At 38.4% G+C, this 20,285-nt stretch overlaps 1 protein-coding gene across 1 annotated transcript; it reads left to right on the top strand.

The window, feature by feature from the left end:
• The first annotated feature begins 1,333 nt into the window (after positions 1-1,333).
• Positions 1,334-20,079, top strand: mmp19 (matrix metallopeptidase 19). Its single transcript, XM_061984745.1, has 9 exons — positions 1,334-1,621; positions 1,688-1,773; positions 10,609-10,739; positions 10,924-11,139; positions 12,297-12,542; positions 16,904-17,026; positions 19,149-19,313; positions 19,375-19,502; positions 19,561-20,079. Exons 1-9 carry the CDS (start codon positions 1,523-1,525, stop codon positions 19,789-19,791), a joined length of 1,425 nt encoding a protein of 474 aa, XP_061840729.1. The 5' UTR covers positions 1,334-1,522; the 3' UTR covers positions 19,792-20,079.
• Positions 20,080-20,285: the final 206 nt, after the last annotated feature.

The raw sequence follows: 20,285 nt of genomic DNA, 5'->3' as shown, positions 1-20,285 counted from the left end.
TGTATGTGTATATATACATACATATATATGAATATATATATATATATATATGAATATATATATATATATATATATATATATATATATATATATATATATATGTATATATATATATATACTGTATATGTATGTGTATATATATGTATATATATATATACTGTGTGTATATATATATATGTATGTATATATATATATATATATATATGTATGTATGTATGTATGTATGTATGTATGTATGTATGTATGTATGTATGTATGTATGTATGTATGTATGTATGTATATGTATACGTATATATACATACATACATGGGGGCGGTATGGCGTAGTGGGTAGAGCGGCCGTGCCAGAAATCTGAGGGTTGCAGGTTCGCTCCCCTGCCGTTGTGTCCTTGGGCAGGACACTTCACCCTTGCCCCCGGTGCCGCTCACACTGTTGAATGAATGATGAATGAATGAAAGGTGGTGGTATAAAAAAAAAAATATATATATATATATATATATATATATATATGTATATATATATACATATATATATATATGGTTGTAGTGCAGGATAAAATAGCAATAATGTGCAGATATAAATAAATATATTACTTTATATATATATATATTTAAATATATATATATATATTTTTATATATATGTATGTATATATATATATATATACACATGTATATATATTTATATATATATATGTATATATATATATATATATATATATATTTATATATATATATATATACATGTGTGTGTGTATATATATATATAAAAAAATATATATATATATATATATATATATATACATACATATATATATACATATATATATATATACATATATATATATATATATATATATACATATATATACATATACATATATGTATATATATATATATATATATACATATATATATATATATATATATATATATATATATATATATATATATGTATATATATATATATATATATATATATATATATATATATATATATATATATATGGTTGTAGTGCAGGATAAAAGAGCAATAATGTGCAGATATAAATAAAAATATTACTTATATATATATATATATATATATATATATATATAAGTAATATATTTACAACGAGCTAATGCAACAACATTTCGTTCTTATCTGTACTGTAAAGTTCAAATTGGAATGACAATAACAGGAAGTCTAAGTCCAAGTCTAAGTCTAAGTCTAACATGTATGATCAATCAACACAAACTCATAAACAGGAATGTCACACCCGGATCTTTTTGTGGTTTTAGGACACAAACATCTGCGCTGACTCCAGCTTTTCTCTGATGACACACACACACACACACACACACACACACACACACACACACACACACACACACACACACACACACACACACACACACACACACACTTATTGTTCATGGTGTGTCACAGTGCACAACTGTGTTGAAGTGAGTCACTGCAAAAAAGTTGCCTTTTAAAAAGCGGAGCAGCTGCGAGTGTAGGAGAACTTTCAGTCCCCACAAAGATGGCGCACGGTGGGCTGCTGGTCCTGCTGGTGGCGATCACTCGCAGCGGCTCTCTCTCTGGCGCGGTGGTCCAGCTGACAGACTTCGACCGAGCCCAGGTAGGACAGTGAGACTATTTGTTGGAAGCGGAAGGACAAGAAGGTGATGGTTGGTGTGCACCACAGGACTACTTACAGCAGTTTGGCTACTTGAAGGAGACCACAGACCCTCAGGACCCTCAACACCTGCAGGAGGTGACTGAAGCTCTCAGGTAACTTTCATCTTCCATCACATCTGATCATCAATACGCGGACTCGACTCAACCCAGCCATCACTTTCACACCTTAAAGCAGGGATTCTACACATGTGTGTTGGCTCCGTCTAGTGGTACGCCAAAGAATGATAAAATGTTGAACTCAAAGATATACATATATATATATATATATATATATATATATATATATATATATATATATATATATATATATATGCTGAGATCCTATGTATTGAATGAATACTCCAACAGGCTCCTTCAGCTTCCTTCCCTCACTGTGCGATTCAAGAACTCCTTCATTCCGCACTACATCCAGCTGTATAATCACTGGCCATACAGCAATAGATGACATCTGCCTATTACCTGACACCTGACATGTTAGTTACTTCTCTTTGTTTACAATGTGTATAATGTCTATTTTCTATTTCCTGCTCGATATACTCTCTATTTTATGCTGCTGCTGTCACATATACTGTAATATTGTACATGGTCATTGGTATATATTGTATATATGTTATAGACATAATATAATATATCTGTATATATATTATTCTGTACACATATTATGTATATATTCGTATATATATGTTAGATTTTTTATCGCTATATTAGTCTATTTATGGGCTTCACGGTGGCAGAGGGGTTAGTGCATCTGCCTCACAATACGAAGGTCCTGAGTAGTCTTGGGTTCAATCCCGGGCTCGGCATCTTTCTGTGTGGAGTTTGCATGTTCTCCCCGTGACTGCGTGGGTTCCCTCCGGGTACTCCGGCTTCCTCCCACTTCCAAAGACATGCACCTGGGGATAAGTTGATTGGCAACACTAAATTGGCCCTAAGTGTGTGGATGTGAGTGTGAATGTTGTCTGTCTATCTGTTTTGGCCCTGCGATGAGATGGCGACTTGTCCAGGGTGTACCCCGCCTTCTGCCCGATTGTAGCTGAGATAGGCTCCAGCACCCCCCGCGACCCCATAGGGAATAAGCGGTAGAAAATGGATGGATGGATAGTCTATTTATACCTGCATTGTCCTTTCCATCCTTACACTTTCCATCATTGTAACTGAGCTACTGTGTTGAACAATTTCCCTTGCGGATCATTAAAGTTTGTCTAAGTCTAAGTCTAGAGAATCGTTTTGAATCAGGAAAAAAATCGTTTTTGAATCGAGAATCGTGTTGAATTGAAAAAACAAAATCGATTTTGAATCGAATCGTGACCCCAAGAATCGATATTGGATCGAATCGTGGGACAACCAAAGATTCACAGCCCTAGTATATATACACAAACCCAGTTTCCATATGAGTTGGGAAATTGTGTTAAATGTAAATATAAACGGAATACAATGATTTGCAAATCCTTTTCAACCCATATTCAATTCAATGCACTACAAAGACAAGATATTTGATGTTCAAACTCATGAACTTTTTTTTTTTTTTTGCAAATAATAATTCACTTAGAATTTCATGGCTGCAACACGTGCCAAAGTAGTTGGGAAAGGGCATGTTCACCACTGTGTTACATGGCCTTTCCTTTTAACAACACTCAGTAAACGTTTGGGAACTGAGGAGACACATTTTTTAAGCTTCTCAGGTGGAATTATTTCCCATTCTTGCTTGATGTACAGCTTAAGTTGTTCAACAGTCCGGGGGTCTCCATTGTGGTATTTTAGGCTTCATAATGCGCCACACATTTTCAATGGGAGACAGGTCTGGACTACAGGCAGGCCAGTCTAGTACCTGCACTCTTTTACTATGAAGCCACGTTGATGTAACACGTGGCTTGGCATTGTCTTGCTGAAATAAGCAGGGGCGTCCATGGTAATGTTGCTTGGATGGCAACATATGTTGCTCCAAAACCTGTATGTACCTTTCAGCAGAGGTGTGGACTCGAGTCACATGACTTGGACTCGAGTCAGACTCGAGTCATGAATTTGATGACTTTAGACTCGACTTGACAAAATGTAAAGAGACTTGCAACTCGACTTAGACTTTAACATCAATGACTTGTGACTTCACTTGGACTTGAGCCTTTTGACTTGACATGACTTGCTACTTTCCCCAAAATCCAAATCTTAAAAAGTTATTTGGGAGCGCTCCGTATTTTTCATTTTCTTCGTCTGTGTCTCTCAGCGTGTTGTTCCTGTCAGCTGGTGTGCTGTCAGTACAACAGCCAATCAAAGTAGATCTACGTTGTTTTCATCACGCAGCATTCATCCAATCAAATTGCAGTACAACCACTGAACAAGAGTTGTCAAACAACGTGCCAGTGATAAACAATTATGCCAAAGTTGGTTTCGTTCGGGTATAAAAACTACGACTTGGTCAACAAAAAACGAATTGCCGTATGCAAATCACGCAGTTCTAATATTACAGACGGAGACGCAACAACTTCCAACTTCGTTCGACATTTGAAGTTGCACAAAGAAGGGTAAGTTTTTAATGTAAGATAACGTTTATTGGCTAAGTAACGTGACTTTTATTTGCTGTGTAGTTAAATCAGTGAGGCTGCAAACTCACTGCTAACGTTATAACCGTAGACATCTTATAAGTAAACGCAACATGGAGCGCTACTGCCTACTGGCGCAGACGAGGCGCGGGGCCGCCATCTTGGAGTGGTGATCAGTGCAATTCATTTGGCAGGAGCAATGAACTGTCAGCGCATTTAATTCATCTTACCTCACTGAATACCACTGATTTTCACCCCCCTTTTTTGTCATACGTGTAGCTATGATAACAGACACATGTTTTGGCGTGTTTTATTATTCATAGTTTGCTTATCAGTAATATAATATTCTTATACGCTATAAGTTACCAGACGTCCAAGATCAAAACTGGGAATATAATCCCAGAGAAGGGGGGAAAAAACGGTAAACTATTTTTAAATTGAAGAAACAATATGATTAGGTTATATATACATGCGTATAACCCTACATAAACAATGTATGAATACATTAGATATCTATATATCTTAGGGACCTATAGACTGTATCTCTGTTGCTTCAGCAGCAGAGAGTTTATTCTGTCTTGACACTATGTATTGATATTTTCTATTACATTCTTCCCTTAAATGATAATGTTTGCAGTGATTGTTTTATATGTATTATTTTATGTAAGTCGCTTTGGATAAAAGCGTCTGCCATATACTTAAACATATATAAACACCTGAAAGTCCTCATATCAGCTAAAACCACCAATCTGTTTCACTGGATTCAGAATAAAACCAAATTCTGTTTTACCCAACAATGTTAGTATTTGAATATTGTTACTTGAAGACTTATTCCTGGTTACAATTATACTGTTAAGAAAGTATTGTCTTATACTTTGCCTAAAATGAGAATGCATCATAATCAGTGGCGGCTGGTGAATTTTGTTTTAGGTGGGGCTGAAAGTTTGTAAACCAAACCCCTCCCCCAGAAGATTTCTTTGTGATTTTCACATACAAATATTGAAGATCTTTGATCCTTCTCAACTCTGTGGTAATATTATTTTCATAAGATACAACCAATAGTACGTTAATGTTAAATCTTACTTGTGAAAAGTAATCCCCCGATTCCTATTTTCAACAGTCCGCTCATTTGAGCAGGAAAACGCTGAACACCAGCCCGGCATCTTTGTTTTCTACCTGTCAACTGTCAGTTTAGGCTGCTCGCCGGCTCCTCATCACCACTTCAAGATGGCGGCCAAATTGCTCACGTCACAGCAACCAACTACTTATAAGATGTCTATGGTTATAACGTCATTGCAAACACGGCAATCTGTTGCGTCCACTGCAGTTTGCTACCTTATTCATACTTTTTGTCAAGTGATTTTTTTTAAGCAGGGTTGCATGAGGTACCTACACATAACGTTACGTTAGACAATGTATCACACACAGTAACGTAACGTTAGTCAATGCATCACACACAGTAACGTAACGTTAGTCAATGTATCACACACAGTAACATTACGTTAGTCAATGTATCACACACAGTAACATTACGTTAGTCAATGTATCACACACAGTAACGTAACGTTAGACGGTGGTCAGCAGCACCGCGTATTTTAGCCACCTACAAAAAGACAAACATAGTCAAATAAAGGTCAGTTAAAATGTATACTATATTAAGAATATGTGTACATATTGCATAGGGTCCTGACATCTAAAAAGTACAACTCTGTTCATTGTTATGTTCATATATTTGTTATGTTTTTCATGTGTACGCAGTTACGCACACATAAACACACATACAGTATGAGATGAGATCAATGAGATAAGGTAAGAACAGGATATAAACTGCTGTGGAACTAGTTACAATGCAATATGCCATTGAAATACAATGTTAACACTTTTGTGCAAATAAGTACAGTTGCACTTGTTTTTTTCAAATGTGTTTATTCTGTAGAGGAATGAGTTACATGTTTAAAATGACTGGTTAATAGTGCTATTTTGAAGTGCAATGTCAGCACTATCTTTTTCCCTGCAATTTCAAATGCACTTGTTTTAATAAATAAATACAGCGTTTTAAAAGCATACACAATCTGTGTAAATATATTAGTCTGTGGTTAAACGACTTGAAAGGACTCGAAACTCAAAATGCAGGACTTGGGACTTGACTTGAGACTTTCCAGTCTTGACTTTGGACTTGACTCGGACTTGCCCTGTCTTGACTCGGGACTTGACTCGGACTTGAGGGCAAAGACTTGAGACTTACTTGTGACTTGCAAAGCAATGACTTGGTCCCACCTCTGCCTTTCAGCATTAATGGCGCCTTCACAGATGTGTAAGTTACCCATATCTTGGGCACTAATACACTCCCATACGTGTCCGGAGGACACGACGTCCACAGTTTCCAAAAACAATTTGAAATGTGGACTCGTCAGACCACAGAAAACTTTTTCAATTTGTATCAGTCCATCTTAGATAAACTCAGGCCCAGCGAAGCCGACGACGTTTCTGGGTGTTGTTGATAAACGGTTTTCGCCTTGCATAGGAGAGTTTTAACTTGCACTTAAAGATGTAGCGACCAACTGTAGTTACTGACAGTGGGTTTCTGAAGTGTTCCTGAGCCCATGTGGTGATATCCTTTACACACTGATGTCGCTTGTTGATGCAGTACAATCCGAGGGATCGAAGGTCACGGGCTTAGCTGCTTACGTGCAGTGATTTCTCCAGATTCTCTGAACCCTTTGATGATATTACGGACCGTAGATGGTAAAATCCCTAAATTCCTTGCAATAGCTGGTTGAAAAAGGTTTTTTTTAAACTGTTCAACAATTTGCTAACGCATTTGTTGACAAAGTGGTGACCCTCGCCCCATCCTTGTTTGTGAATGACTGAGCATTTCATGGAATCTACTTTTATACCCAATCATGGCACCCACCTGTTCCCAATTTGCCTGTTCACCTATGTGATGTTCCAAATAAGTGTTTGATGAGCATTTCTCAACTTTATCAGTATTTATTGCCACCTTTCCCAACTTCTTTGTCACGTGTTGCTGGCATCAAATTCTAAAGTTAATGATTATTTACAACAACAAAAAAAATGTTTATCAGTTTGAACATCAAATATGTTGTCTTTGTAGCACATTCAACTGAATATGGGTTGAAAATGATTTGCAAATCATTGTATTCCGTTTATATTTACATCTAACACAATTTCCCAACTCATATGGAAACGGGGTTGTATATTTATGTATTAATACTGTATATATATATATATATACATATATATATATATATATATATATATATATATGTATATACATACATACATACACATCTATATATATATATATGTATATACACACACACACACACACACACACACACACACACACACACACACACACACACACACACACACACACATACATACATACATACATACATACATACATATACATAGCTCCCTTCACCTCCCAGGGGGTGATCAAGGGTGAAGGGTCAAATGCAGAGAATCATTTTGCCACACCTAGTGTGTGTGTGACAATCATTGGTACTTTAACTTAACATATATGTTACGCTTGCATGGCATTGTGATGCCGGAGGTCGTCTTTTCAAGATGCAGAGGGATGTCAGGAAGCGGCTTGCAGGTGAGAATAAATGATTTATTCTAGTTGCAGAACAAAATATGCTGCGCGGTGCCCACGGCACGGAAAACAAAAGGGTAGCCAAAAGATGCTAATATCAAAAATGCAGACTATGAGCAAAACCAAGAGCGTAACTTGTTGCATGGGAGCAAACAAGACCAACAGACCGAGTGAGGCCAGCGCATAAACTAAATAGCCCTCTGATTAGTGCCCGGGCAACAGGTGCGCGTCCGGAACACTAACCAGAGGCAGGTGACTGTAATCTGCAGTCATGGCAACAGAAACAAACAAACTCAAGAGGTGCTGAAAACACAAGAGACTTGAAAACAAACAGAATATGATCCGGGCAGCGGATCATAACAATATATATATATATATATATATATATATATATATATATATATAAATAAATAAATAAATGATAAATGGGTTGTACTTGTATAGCGCTTTTCTACCTTCAAGGTACTCAAAGCGCTTTGACACTACTTCCACATTTACCCATTCACACACACATTCACACACTGATGGAGGGAGCTGCCATGCAAGGCGCTAACCAACACCCATCAGGAGCAAGGGTGAAGTGTCTTGCTCAGGACACAACGGACATGACGAGGTTGGTACTAGGTGGGGATTGAACCAGGGACCCTCGGGTCGCGCACGGCCACTCTTCCACTGCGCCACGCCGTCCCGTATATATATATATATATATATATATATATATATATATTAGGGCTGTGAATCTTTGGTTGTCCCACGATTCGATTCAATATCGATTTATTTTCAATTCAACACGATTCTCGATTCAAAAACGTTTTTTTCTCGATTCAAAAGGATTCTCTCTTCATTCAATACATAGGATTTCAGCAGGATCTACCCCAGTCTGCTGACATGCAAGCAGAGTAGTAGATTTTTGTAAAAAGCTTTTATAATTGTAAAGGACAATGTTTTATCAACTGATTACAATAATGTAAATTTGTTTTAACTATTAAATGAACCAAAAATATGACTTATTTTATCTTTGTGAAAATATTGGACACAGTGTGTTGTCAAGCTTATGAGATGCGATGCAAGTGTAAGCCACTGTGACACTATTGTTCTTTTCTTTTTTTTTAAAAATAAATGTCTAATGATAATGTCAATGAGGGATTTTTAATCACTGCTATGTTGAAATTGTAACTAATATTGATACTGTTGTTGATAATATTCATTTTTGTTTCACTACTTTTGGTTTGTTCTGTGTCGTGTTTGCATACTTGCCAACCATGAGACCTCCAATTTCGGGAGGTGGGGGGCGTGGTTGGGGCGGGGGCGTGGTTGGGGGCGTGGTTAAGAGGGGAGGAGTATATTTACAGCTAGAATTCACCAAGTCAAGTATTTCATATATATATATATATATATATATATAAGAAATACTTGACTTTCAGTGAATTCTAGCTATATATATATATATACAGTATATTTATTTTAATATATATATATATATATATATATATATATATATATATATATATATATATATATATATATATATATAAAAATAAGAGAAATACTTGAATTTCAGTGTTCATTTATTTACACATATACACACACATAACACTCATTTACTCATTGTTGAGTTAAGGCTTGAATTGTCCATCCTTGTTCTATTCTCTGTCACTATTTTTCTAACCATGCTGAACACCCTCTCTGATGATGCATTGCTGTGTGGCACGCACAAAAGGGCTTTCATCAAATGCACTAGAGTCTGGAATCTTCCATCTCTCCCTAGCATGGCCCAAAACCGGTCAATCTTTGCTTCCTGAGGAAGATCTTCACTGCCAAGCACTTGGTAGTCCACTACTTCTTCCTGGAGGCTATCCAGGTCCAATCGCAGCTGCGGCTTGGAACCTACAAGCGTATTTCTTCATCTTACTCGTCATTGGCGTCGCCACGGATGTATCTTCCTCGTTCTTCTGCTTCGTCGAGTTGTTTATGAGTTGTTTATGTTTACCAGTTGTTTATGTCGATGAAATGTTTATATTTACCAGTTGTTTATGTTTACAAGTTGTTTATGTTTAGGAGTTGTTTATGTTGACCAGTTGTTTATGTTGCTGAGTTGTTTATGTTAACAAGTTATTTACAGTATGTATAGGAGTTTTTTATTTTTATGAGTTGTTTATGTTTATGAGTTGTTTATATTGATGAGTTGTTTATATTTACCAGTTGTTTATGTTTAGGAGTTGTTAATGTTTAGGAGTTGTTTATGTTCACCAGTTGTTTATGTTAATGAGTTGTTTATGTTTAGGAGTTGTTTATGTATAGGAGTTGTGTATGTTGACGAGTTGTTTATGTTTACAAATTGTTTATGTTTACAAGTTGTTTGTGTTTAGGAGTTGTTTATGTTTCTGAGTTGTTTATGTTTATGAGTTGTTTATATTTATGAGTTGTTTATGTTTACAAGTTGTTTATGTTTAGGAGTTGTTTATGTTTCTGAGTTGTTTATGTGTACGAGTTGTTTATGTTTAGGAGTTGTTTATGTTTCTGAGTTGTTTATGTGAACAAGTTTATGTGTACGAGTTGTTTATGTTTAGGAGTTGTTTATGTGAACAAGTTTATGTGTACGAGTTGTTTATGTTTAGGAGTTGTTTATGTTTGAGTTGTTTATGTTGACGAGTTGTTTATCTTTAGGAGTTGTTTATGTTTCTGAGTTGTTTATCTGTACGAGTTGTTTATGTGTACGAGTTGTTTATGTTTACAAGTTGTTTATGTTGATGAGTTGTTTGTGGTCAGGATGTTCCAAAAGGTGAACGACCTTCAGCCCAGCGGAGAGTTGGACGATGCGACCTTGGAGGTGATGAGTCTCCCACGCTGCGGCCTGCAGGACAACTTCCTCAACACACACCTCAAGTTCAGACTGACGGGTGAGTTGTTGTTGTTTGTTCTACATGTAGGAAGGATTCTAAACATGTCAACAAAAGTCTAAGATCCTACAGTCGCCTCTTTTAAGTGTGTGCATGCCTGTGTGTGTGTGTGTGTGTGTGTGTGTGTGTGTGTGTGTGTGTGTGTGTGTGTGCGTGCGTGCGTGCGTGCGTGCGTGTGTGTCAGGTCGTTGGAGAAAGAAGCACCTGACGTACCGCCTGCACAACTACACACCTGACATGAGCAGAGCTCAGGTGAAGTTGTCCATCCAGCAGGCTTTCAACATGTGGAGTGATGTCAGCGACCTGACCTTCAGGGAGGTGGACCATGGTCTACAGGAGGACATCAGGATCTCCTTCCATGACTCACACACCTCATGTCCTTTCCCCTTTGATGGCCCTGGTTAGACTCTACTACTACTACTACTACTACTACTACTACTACTACATGTAGTACCATGTGTACTACAACACATAGTACTACATTGCGTATTACTACACGTGTACTACTATGTGTAGTAATATGTGCACTACTACATAGTACTATGTTTAGTACTACATGTACTACTACGTGTAGTACTGTGTACTACTACATGTGCTACTATGTGTAGTACTATGTGTACTACTACGTGTAGTACTACACATGCTACTACTACGTGTAGAACTACACGTGTACTACTATGTGTAGTACTACATGTGCTACTACGTGTAGTACTGCATGTGCTACTACGTGTACTACTATATGTACCACTACGTGTACTACTACATTTAATACTACTACGTGTACTACTACGTCTACTATGTGTAGTTCTACGTGTACTACTATGTGTACTACTACGTGTGCTACTACGTGTATTACTACGTGTGCTACTACGTGTACTACTATGTGTAGTACTATGTGTACTACTACGTTTAATACTACTACGGTTAGTACTACGTGTACTACTACATGTGCTACTACGTGTACTACTACGTGTGCTACTACGTGTAGTACTACATGTGCTACTATGTGTAGTACTATGTGTAGTACTATGTGTAGTACTACATGTAGTACTGCATGTGCTACTACGTGTACTACTACGTGTACTATGATTAGTTCTACGTGTACTACTATGTGTACTACTACATGTGCTACTACGTGTATTACTACATGTGCTACTACGTGTACTACTACGTGTAGTACTACTACGGTTTGTACTACGTGTACTACTACGTGTGCTACTACGTGTGCTACTACGTGTGCTACTACGTGTACTACTGTGTGTGCTACTACGTGTAGTACTACATCTGCTACTACGTGTACTACTACGTGTGCTACTACGTGTACTACTGTGTGTGCTACTACGTGTAGTACTACATCTGCTACTACGTGTACTACTACGTGTGCTACTACGTGTACTACTGTGTGTGCTACTACGTGTAGTACTACATCTGCTACTACGTGTACTACTATGTGTGCTACTACGTGTAGTACTACATCTGCTACTACGTATAGTACATGTGGTGCATGTAGTACTGCATGTAGTAGATGTGGTGCATGTACTCCTCCTGTGTGCACAGGTGGGGTTCTGGCCCACGCAGAAGCGCCAGAATCAGGAAGAATCCACTTGGACGAGGACGAGCTGTGGACGGAAGGCACGCGCCGCGGCTCTAATCTGCGCATCGTGGCTGCTCACGAAATAGGCCACGCCCTCGGGCTAGGCCACTCCCAATTTCGAAGTGCTCTGATGGCACCAGTCTATGTCGGTTACCGTGGCAACTTCAAGCTGCACTCGGACGACGTGAACGGCATCCAGGCGCTCTATGGTGAATTGATGTTGTGTTGTTCACGAACACACACACACAGCACAACTTTGTTGTTTTCAGGAAACACACAAACACAACACAACTTTGGTGTTTTCAAGAAAGACAAAAAAACAACACAACTTTGTTGTTTCAGGAAACACAAAAAGAACACAACTTTGTTGTTTCAGGAAAAGCACAGCACAACACAACTTAGTCATTTCAGGCAAACACAAAAACAACACAACTTTGTTGTTTCAGGAAACGCACAAACACAATACAACTTTGTTGTTTTCAAGAAACACACAAAAACAACACAACTGTTGTTTCAGGAAACGCACAAAAACCACACAACTTTGTTGTTTCAAGAAACCCACAAACACAGCACAACTTTGTTGTTTCAGGAAACACACACACACACAACACAACTTTGTTTTTTTTCAAGAAACACACAAAAACAACACAACTTTGTTGTTTCAGGAAACGCCCAAACACAACACAACTTTGTCGTTTCAGGCAAATGCACAAAAACACAACTTTGTCATTTTGGAAACCACACAAAAACAACATAACTGCTGTTTCAGGAAATGCAACAACACAATAAAACTTTCTTGTTTTCAAGAAACACACAAAAACAACACAACTATGTTGTTTCAGGAAACGCACGAAACAACACAACTTTGTTGTTTCAGGAAACGACAAAACACAACTTTGTTGTTTCAGGTAACACACGAACAACACAACTTTCTTGTTTTCAAGAAACACACAAAAACAACGCAACTTTGTCGTTTCAGGCAAATACACAAAAACAACACCACTTTCTCATTTCAGGCAAACGCACAAAAACAACACTACTTTGTCATTTCAGGAAACACAAAAACAACAAAACTTTGTTGTTTCAAGAAACACACACAAAAAAACCGCAACTTTGTTGTTTCAGGAAACGTTCAAGCACAAGAAAACGTTCTTGTTTTCAAGAAACACACAAAAACAACACAACTTTGTTGTTTCAGGAAACGTACAAACACAATAAAACGTTCTTGTTTTCAAGAAACAGACAAAAACAACACAACTTTGTTGTTTCAGGAAACGCACAACTTTCTTTTTTTCAAGAAACACACAAAAAACAACAGCTCTGTTGCTTCAAGAAACGCATAAACAACACAACTTTGTTGTTTCAGGAAACGCACAAACACAACTTTGTTGTTTTCAAGAAACACACAAAAATAACACAACTTTGTTGTTTCAGGAAACGCACAAAAAGAACACAATTTTGTTGTTTCAGGAAACGCACAAACAACACAGCTTTTTCGTTTCAGACAAACACAAAAACAACACAACTTAGTCGTTTCAGACAAACACAAAAAAACAACACAACTTTGTCTTTCAGAAAACACACAAAAACAACCCAATATTGTCGTTTCAGGCTAAAGCACAAAATCAACATAACTTTGTTATTTTAGGCAAACACACAAAAACAACACAACTTTGTCGTTTCAGCCAAACACAAAACAACACAACATTGTCATTTCAGGCAAACACACAAAAACAACACAACTTTGTCGTTTCAGGCAAACGCACACAATCAACAGAACTTTGTCATATCAGGCAAACACAAAAACAACACAACTTTGTTGTTTCAGGAAACGCACAAACAACAACAGCTTTTTCGTTTCAGACAAACACACAAAAACAACACAACTTAGTCGTTTCAGACAAACACACAAAAAACAACACAACTTTGTCTTTCAGAAAACACAAAAACAACACAACATTGTCGTTTCAGGCAAACGCACAAAACAACACAACTTTGCTGTTTCAGGAAACACAAAGAGAACACAACTTTGTTGTTTCTGGAAACGCACAAACAACACAGCTTTTTCGTTTCAGACAAACACACAAAAACAACACAACTTAGTCGTTTCAGACAAACACAAAAAAACAACACAACTTTGTCTTTCAGAAAACACACAAAAACAACACAACGTTGTCGTTTCAGGCAAACGCACAAAAACAAGACAACTTTATCATTTTAGGCAAACGCACTAAAATCAACACACCTTTGTTGTTTCAGGCAAACGCACAAAAACAAGACACCTTTGTTGTTTCAGGCAAACACACAAAAACAAGGCACCTTTGTCTTTCAGAAAACACACAAAAACAACACAACTTTGTCGTTTCAGGCAAAAGCACAAAAACAACACAACTTTGTTGTTTCAGGCAAAAGCACAAAATCAACATAATTTTGTTATTTTAGGCAAACGCACAAACACAACACAACTTTGTCGTTTCAGCCAAACACAAAAACAACACAACATTGTCATTTCAGGCAAACATACAAAAACAACACAACTTTGTCGTTTCAGGCAAACGCACAAAATCAACAAGACTTAGTTGTTTCACACAAACACACAAAAAACAACACAACATTGTCGTTTCAGGCAAACGCACAAAAACAACAAAACTTTGCTGTTTCAGGAAACACAAAAAGAACACAACTTTGTTGTTTCTGGAAACGCACAAACAACACAGCTTGTTCGTTTCAGACACACATACAAAAACAACACAACTTTGTCTTTCAGAAAACACACAAAAACAACACAACATTGTCGTTTCAGGCAAACACACAAAATCAAGACAACTTTATCATTTTAGGCAAACGCACAAAATCAACACAATTTTGTCGTTTCAGGCAAACACACAAAAACAAGACACCTTTGTTGTTTCAGGCAAACGCACAAAAACAAGACACCTTTGTCTTTCAGAAAACACACAAACACAACACAACATTGTCATTTCAGGCAAACACACAAAAACAACACAACTTTGTCGTTTCAGGCAAACGCACAAAAAAACACAACTTTGTTGTTTCAAGAAACACACAAAAACAACACAACTTTGTTCTATCAGGAAACACACAAAACCAACACAACATTGTCATTTCAGGCAAACACAAAAACAACACAACTTTGTCATTTCAGGCAAACACAAAAACAACACAACTTTGTTGTTTCAGGCAAATGCACAAAAACAACACAACTTTGTCGTTTCAGCCAAACACAAAAACAACACAACATTGTCATTTCAGGTAAACACACAAAAACAACACAACTTTGTCGTTTCAGGCAAAAGCACAAAAACAACACAACATTGTCATTTCAGGCAAACACAAAAATAACACAACTTTGTCGTTTCAGGCAAAAGCACAAAAACAACACAACTTTGTTCTAACAGGAAACACACAAAAACAACACAACATTTTCATTTCAGGCAAACACAAAAACAACACAACTTTGTCGTTTCAGGCAAAAGCACAAAATCAACATTTTGTTTTGGCAAACGCACAAAAACAACACAACTTTGTCGTTTCAGGCAAACACACAAAAACAACACAACTTTGTCGTTTTTAGGCAAACGCACAAAATCAACACAACTTTGTTGTTTCAGGAAACGCACAAACAACACAGCTTTTTTGTTTCAGACAAACACAAAAACAACACAACTTAGTCGTTTCAGACAAACACACCAAAAAAACACAACTTTGTCTTTCAGAAAACACACAAAAACAACACAACATTGTCGTTTCAGGCAAACGCACAAATACAACAACTTTGCTGCTCCAGGAAACACAAAAAGAACACAACTTTGTTGTTTCAGAAAACGCACAAACAACACAGCTTTTTCGTTTCAGAGAAACACACAAAAGCAACACAACTTTGTCTTTCAGAAAACACACAAAAACAACACAACTTTGTTGTTTCAGGCAAACGCACAAAATCAACACAACTTTATAATTTTAGGCAAACTCACAAAATCAACACAACTTTGTTGTTTCAGGCAAACGCACAAAAACAAGACACCTTTGTTGTTTCAGGAAAACGCATAAAAAAAGACACCTTTGTTGTTTCAGGCAAACACACAAAAACAAGACACCTTTGTCTTTCAGAAAACACACAAAAAGAACACAACATTGTCATTTCAGGCAAACACACAAAACAACACAACTTTGTCGTTTCAGGCAAAAGCACAAAAACAACACAACTTTGTTCTATCAGGAAACACACAAAAACAACACAACTTTGTCATTTCAGGCAAATGCACAAAATCAACACAACTTTGTTGTTTCAGGCAAAAGCACAAAATCAACATAACTTTGTTGTTATAGGCAAACACACAAAAACAACACAACTTTGTCGTTTCAGCCCAGCACAAAAACAACACAACATTGTCATTTAAGGCAAAAACACAAAAACAACACAATTTTGTCGTTTCAGGCAAACGCACAAAATCAACACAACATTGTCGTTTCAGGCATACGCACAAAATCAAGACAACTTTATCATTTTAGGCAAACGCACAAAATCAACACAACTTTGTGGTTTCAGGCAAACGCACAACCGGCAGCCCCTCATGGAGTCCAACAACGCCAGCTGACGTTTCTCCGGCTGAAGGCAGCAACCACAGTCCTGCTGACCCGTGCACGGCCAGGCTGGACGCCATCATGCTGGGTATGACGTCACACATGGACTCTGCGGACCTGGTTCTGTGCCAGGACTGTATCAGGGTTTAGGGTTAGGGTAGACTTCACTGGTCACTGTTCGGGGCTATGTAAGGTTAGGTGGAGGTTGAGGGTTAGAAGTAGGGTGTGGGGTTATGGGTAGGGTTTTTGGAGTTAGGGTTGGGGTATAGGTCAGAGTTGGAGTTGAGTTTGTAAAAAAAGGAGAGACAAAGCCAAAGTGAGCAGGTGGGGTTAGGGTGAGAGAAAAATGAAAGGTGGTAGTTGTAATATTTGCAGGGTAAGGGTTAGGGCAGAGTGAGTCTTCAGTTTAGTGGTCAGTGTTGAGGTCTGGGTTCATGTAGGATTAAAGTTGGGGTGAAGTTCGGGGTTAGAATTAAGGTGTAAGGTTATGGTAGGTTTGGGTTGGAGTTTTGTGAGTTGAGAGAGTTGGGTGAAGGTTTCAGGGTTAGGTTTTGGGTTATGGGGATAAGGGTTTAGCATCAGTGTTAGGCTTTTGTCAGGGATTAAAGGTTAGGTTTGGGGTAGCATTAAAGTTGGGGTTGTAGGTTAAGGTTTAGAGTTGCATTTAGGGTAGAGTTGGGCCTGGTAGGGTAAAGAATAATTGGTTTTTGGGTTTGTTAGGGTTTAAGATTCAAGGGCTGAGGAAGGTTTGTAGGCAGGCCCGGCCCTAACCAATCTGGCGCCCTAGGCAAGATTTTAGGTGGCGCCCCCCCACATCGGCAGTGAAGTGTATATACTCACAAGAAACCGAATAGCTTTGTCTTTGACCTTTTGTTTACTTAAAGAAAGCAAATTAACAATCAGAATAGTTAACAAGATTTAAAAAAAATATGAATAAATAAATGAATGCAAAAAATAAAAAATGAATATATGAAATACAATATTTTTTACATACATATTGCTTAATTAACATTAATGATGTGCACTTTAACAACTAGGCTTACAACTATACCTAATATATAAAGGGGTGGAAAAGTGACTATTACTTGCAGGGCAAACATTAGCTAACCAGAAGGCAATAACAATGTAAACAAAAAACACCTGCTTAAAAGATCTAATACAAATGTCCCTGAGGAATGTAAGGTGGGAGTACTGTAATTACCTAACGTTACATTATTATTTTCCATAACAATTTAGCCCCCTCCACAATATTAACCCGACGTTAAAACAGAACTAGCTATTTATTGATTAGCAATTGCCGAATCATGTAACATTAGCTTAATGCTAAAAAGCCAGGTTACTATCACATTCTGTAACAGACAAATAATTTCATGTAGGCTAACGTTACCTACCTGCTACCTCTGTCTTTTTCTCGTTTCTCCTCCTCTTCTTTTCTCTTTTTTCTTCCCTGGGCACCTGACAGTTTTGGCCGTTTTGACATCTTGTGTTGATTTTTTGATGTGGTGACGTCCAAAAAGAGTCATGATACGGGAAGGGAGGGGGCGCACCGTGCGAATGGGGGGGGGGGGGTTATGTTGTAACAAATAATATTTCTGTTATATAGGCTTTACTTTGCATTTTAATTAACGTGGGATTATTTTTTGTATTTAGAAATAATAGTACCAACTTTTTTTTTTTTTTCCCCAACATTTGTGGCACTGGCGTGGCGCCCCCTGATGGACGGCGCCCTTAGCATTTGCCTATACGGCCTATGCCACGGGCCGGCCCTGTTTGTAGGTTAAGGTTTATGGTAGGATTTGGGGTTATAGTCTAGCGCTACGGAATATGGATGGGTTAAGGGTTAGGGGGAAGAGGGGTTTAAGGTTAAGGGTTAGCTGAGGTCAAAACAGAGTAGGGCTAGTTAGGGTTGGACTATGGTTATGAGTTAGGGTTGTTATATTTTCCTTTCCTTTGTATTTTACTTCCATTGATTTACAGTCCTGTTGTCGTTAAAGGGTTTTATTAAGAAAAAACTGGTACGGTCTGGTGTCCTCAGGTCATGGTTGTAGGTCAGGGTTTAGTTTTATCAGTGAGGTATAACAGACAGTAAGGAAGGGTGTAGGGTTAACGTTGGGGCAAATTTATTGTGCAGCAGGTTTCAGATTACAACTCTTATCCGTTAAGATCGGAGACAAGATCTTAGAACGTAAGATGCTTCTGTGTTCACCCAGGTCCTTGGAAGAGAACCTTTGCTTTCAGTGGAAATGACATGTGGACCATCACTGATCTTGGACACAACCCACCAACGAAGATAAACCAACTGTGGAAGGAACTCCCCGGGAACCTGAACGCAGCCGTGCACTCTCCAAGGACCAATAAGACCTACTTTTTTAAAGGTACACACCACCGGTTGTCACGGAGTACTACAGTTCTAAAGTGTGAGGTTCCTGTTGCTAGGTAATCAGGTCTGGAGGTACTCTGGCTCCGTGCTGGATTACGGCTACCCTAAGAAGGTGCAGCGCATCCCTGCTAACATCGACGCGGCTTTGTACTTGGAGAACAACAAGAAACTGGTCTTCATCAAGGTACACCTGGAGTTTTATGGCACAGAAATGTCAGGTCATGGCGTCTCCTTGCTCGCAGGGTTCCAACTTCTGGCAGTGGGATGAGTTGAGGTACAACATCTTGGCCCACTTCTCCAGACCGCTGGCCAGGCTCTTCAGCGGTGTACCGTCCAGCCCGGACGCCGCCTTCACCTGGACCAACGGGATGGTGTACTTCTTCAGGGGGGATGACTACTGGCGAGTCAACAAGAGGCTGACGGTGGACAGAGGATACCCGCTGAGCAAGAGAGAACGTTGGATGAGATGCTGAAGAGTGGCCACAAGAGGGAGCTGTTGTCTTGTTGTAGACCTGCTCCACTGCAGTGTGACCTGTCCTTCACCTTCTTGGCACAAACCTGCAGGATATTGTTTGATGTCCAGGATTATGTAAAGACCTTTGTACCATCTTACCATCTTGTGCAGAAATGAAATTGTTTTTCTCTCTGTTGCATTGTAAGTTTTAACAATGTAACGCAATAATGGGACTGTGCTCTTTCTACTGCCTGTCCCATCATTGTGCACTTGTTCCCACAGGGACCCCATAAAACAGCGCACGCTGTATTTGTATCAGCTCATATTTACATTTACATTCTGATTTAACATCTAGATTTAGATTTAGTTTTATTGGGGCGACGTAGCTCGGTTGGTAGAGGGGCCGTGCCAGCGACTTGAGGGTTCCCGGTTTGACCCCTGCTTCCGCCATCTTCGTCACTGCCAGTGTGTCCTTGGGCAAGACACTTGACCCACCTGCTCCCAGTGCCACCC

Source organism: Nerophis lumbriciformis, linkage group LG23 (genome assembly GCF_033978685.3).
Source record: "Nerophis lumbriciformis linkage group LG23, RoL_Nlum_v2.1, whole genome shotgun sequence".
Lineage (NCBI taxonomy): Eukaryota > Metazoa > Chordata > Actinopteri > Syngnathiformes > Syngnathidae > Nerophis > Nerophis lumbriciformis.
Note: the sequence above shows the minus strand (reverse complement) of the source record. Positions and strands in the feature narration are given on the sequence as shown.

Coding starts and splice junctions, on each gene's coding strand:
- mmp19 (XM_061984745.1), top strand. CDS start 1,523: ATGGCGCACGGTGGGCTGCTGGTCCTGCTGGTGGCGATCACTCGCAGC. Junction 10,740..10,923: donor CCTCAAGTTCAGACTGACGG/GTGAGTTGTTGT, acceptor CGTGTGTGTCAG/GTCGTTGGAGAAAGAAGCAC. Junction 11,140..12,296: donor TTTCCCCTTTGATGGCCCTG/GTTAGACTCTAC, acceptor CTGTGTGCACAG/GTGGGGTTCTGGCCCACGCA.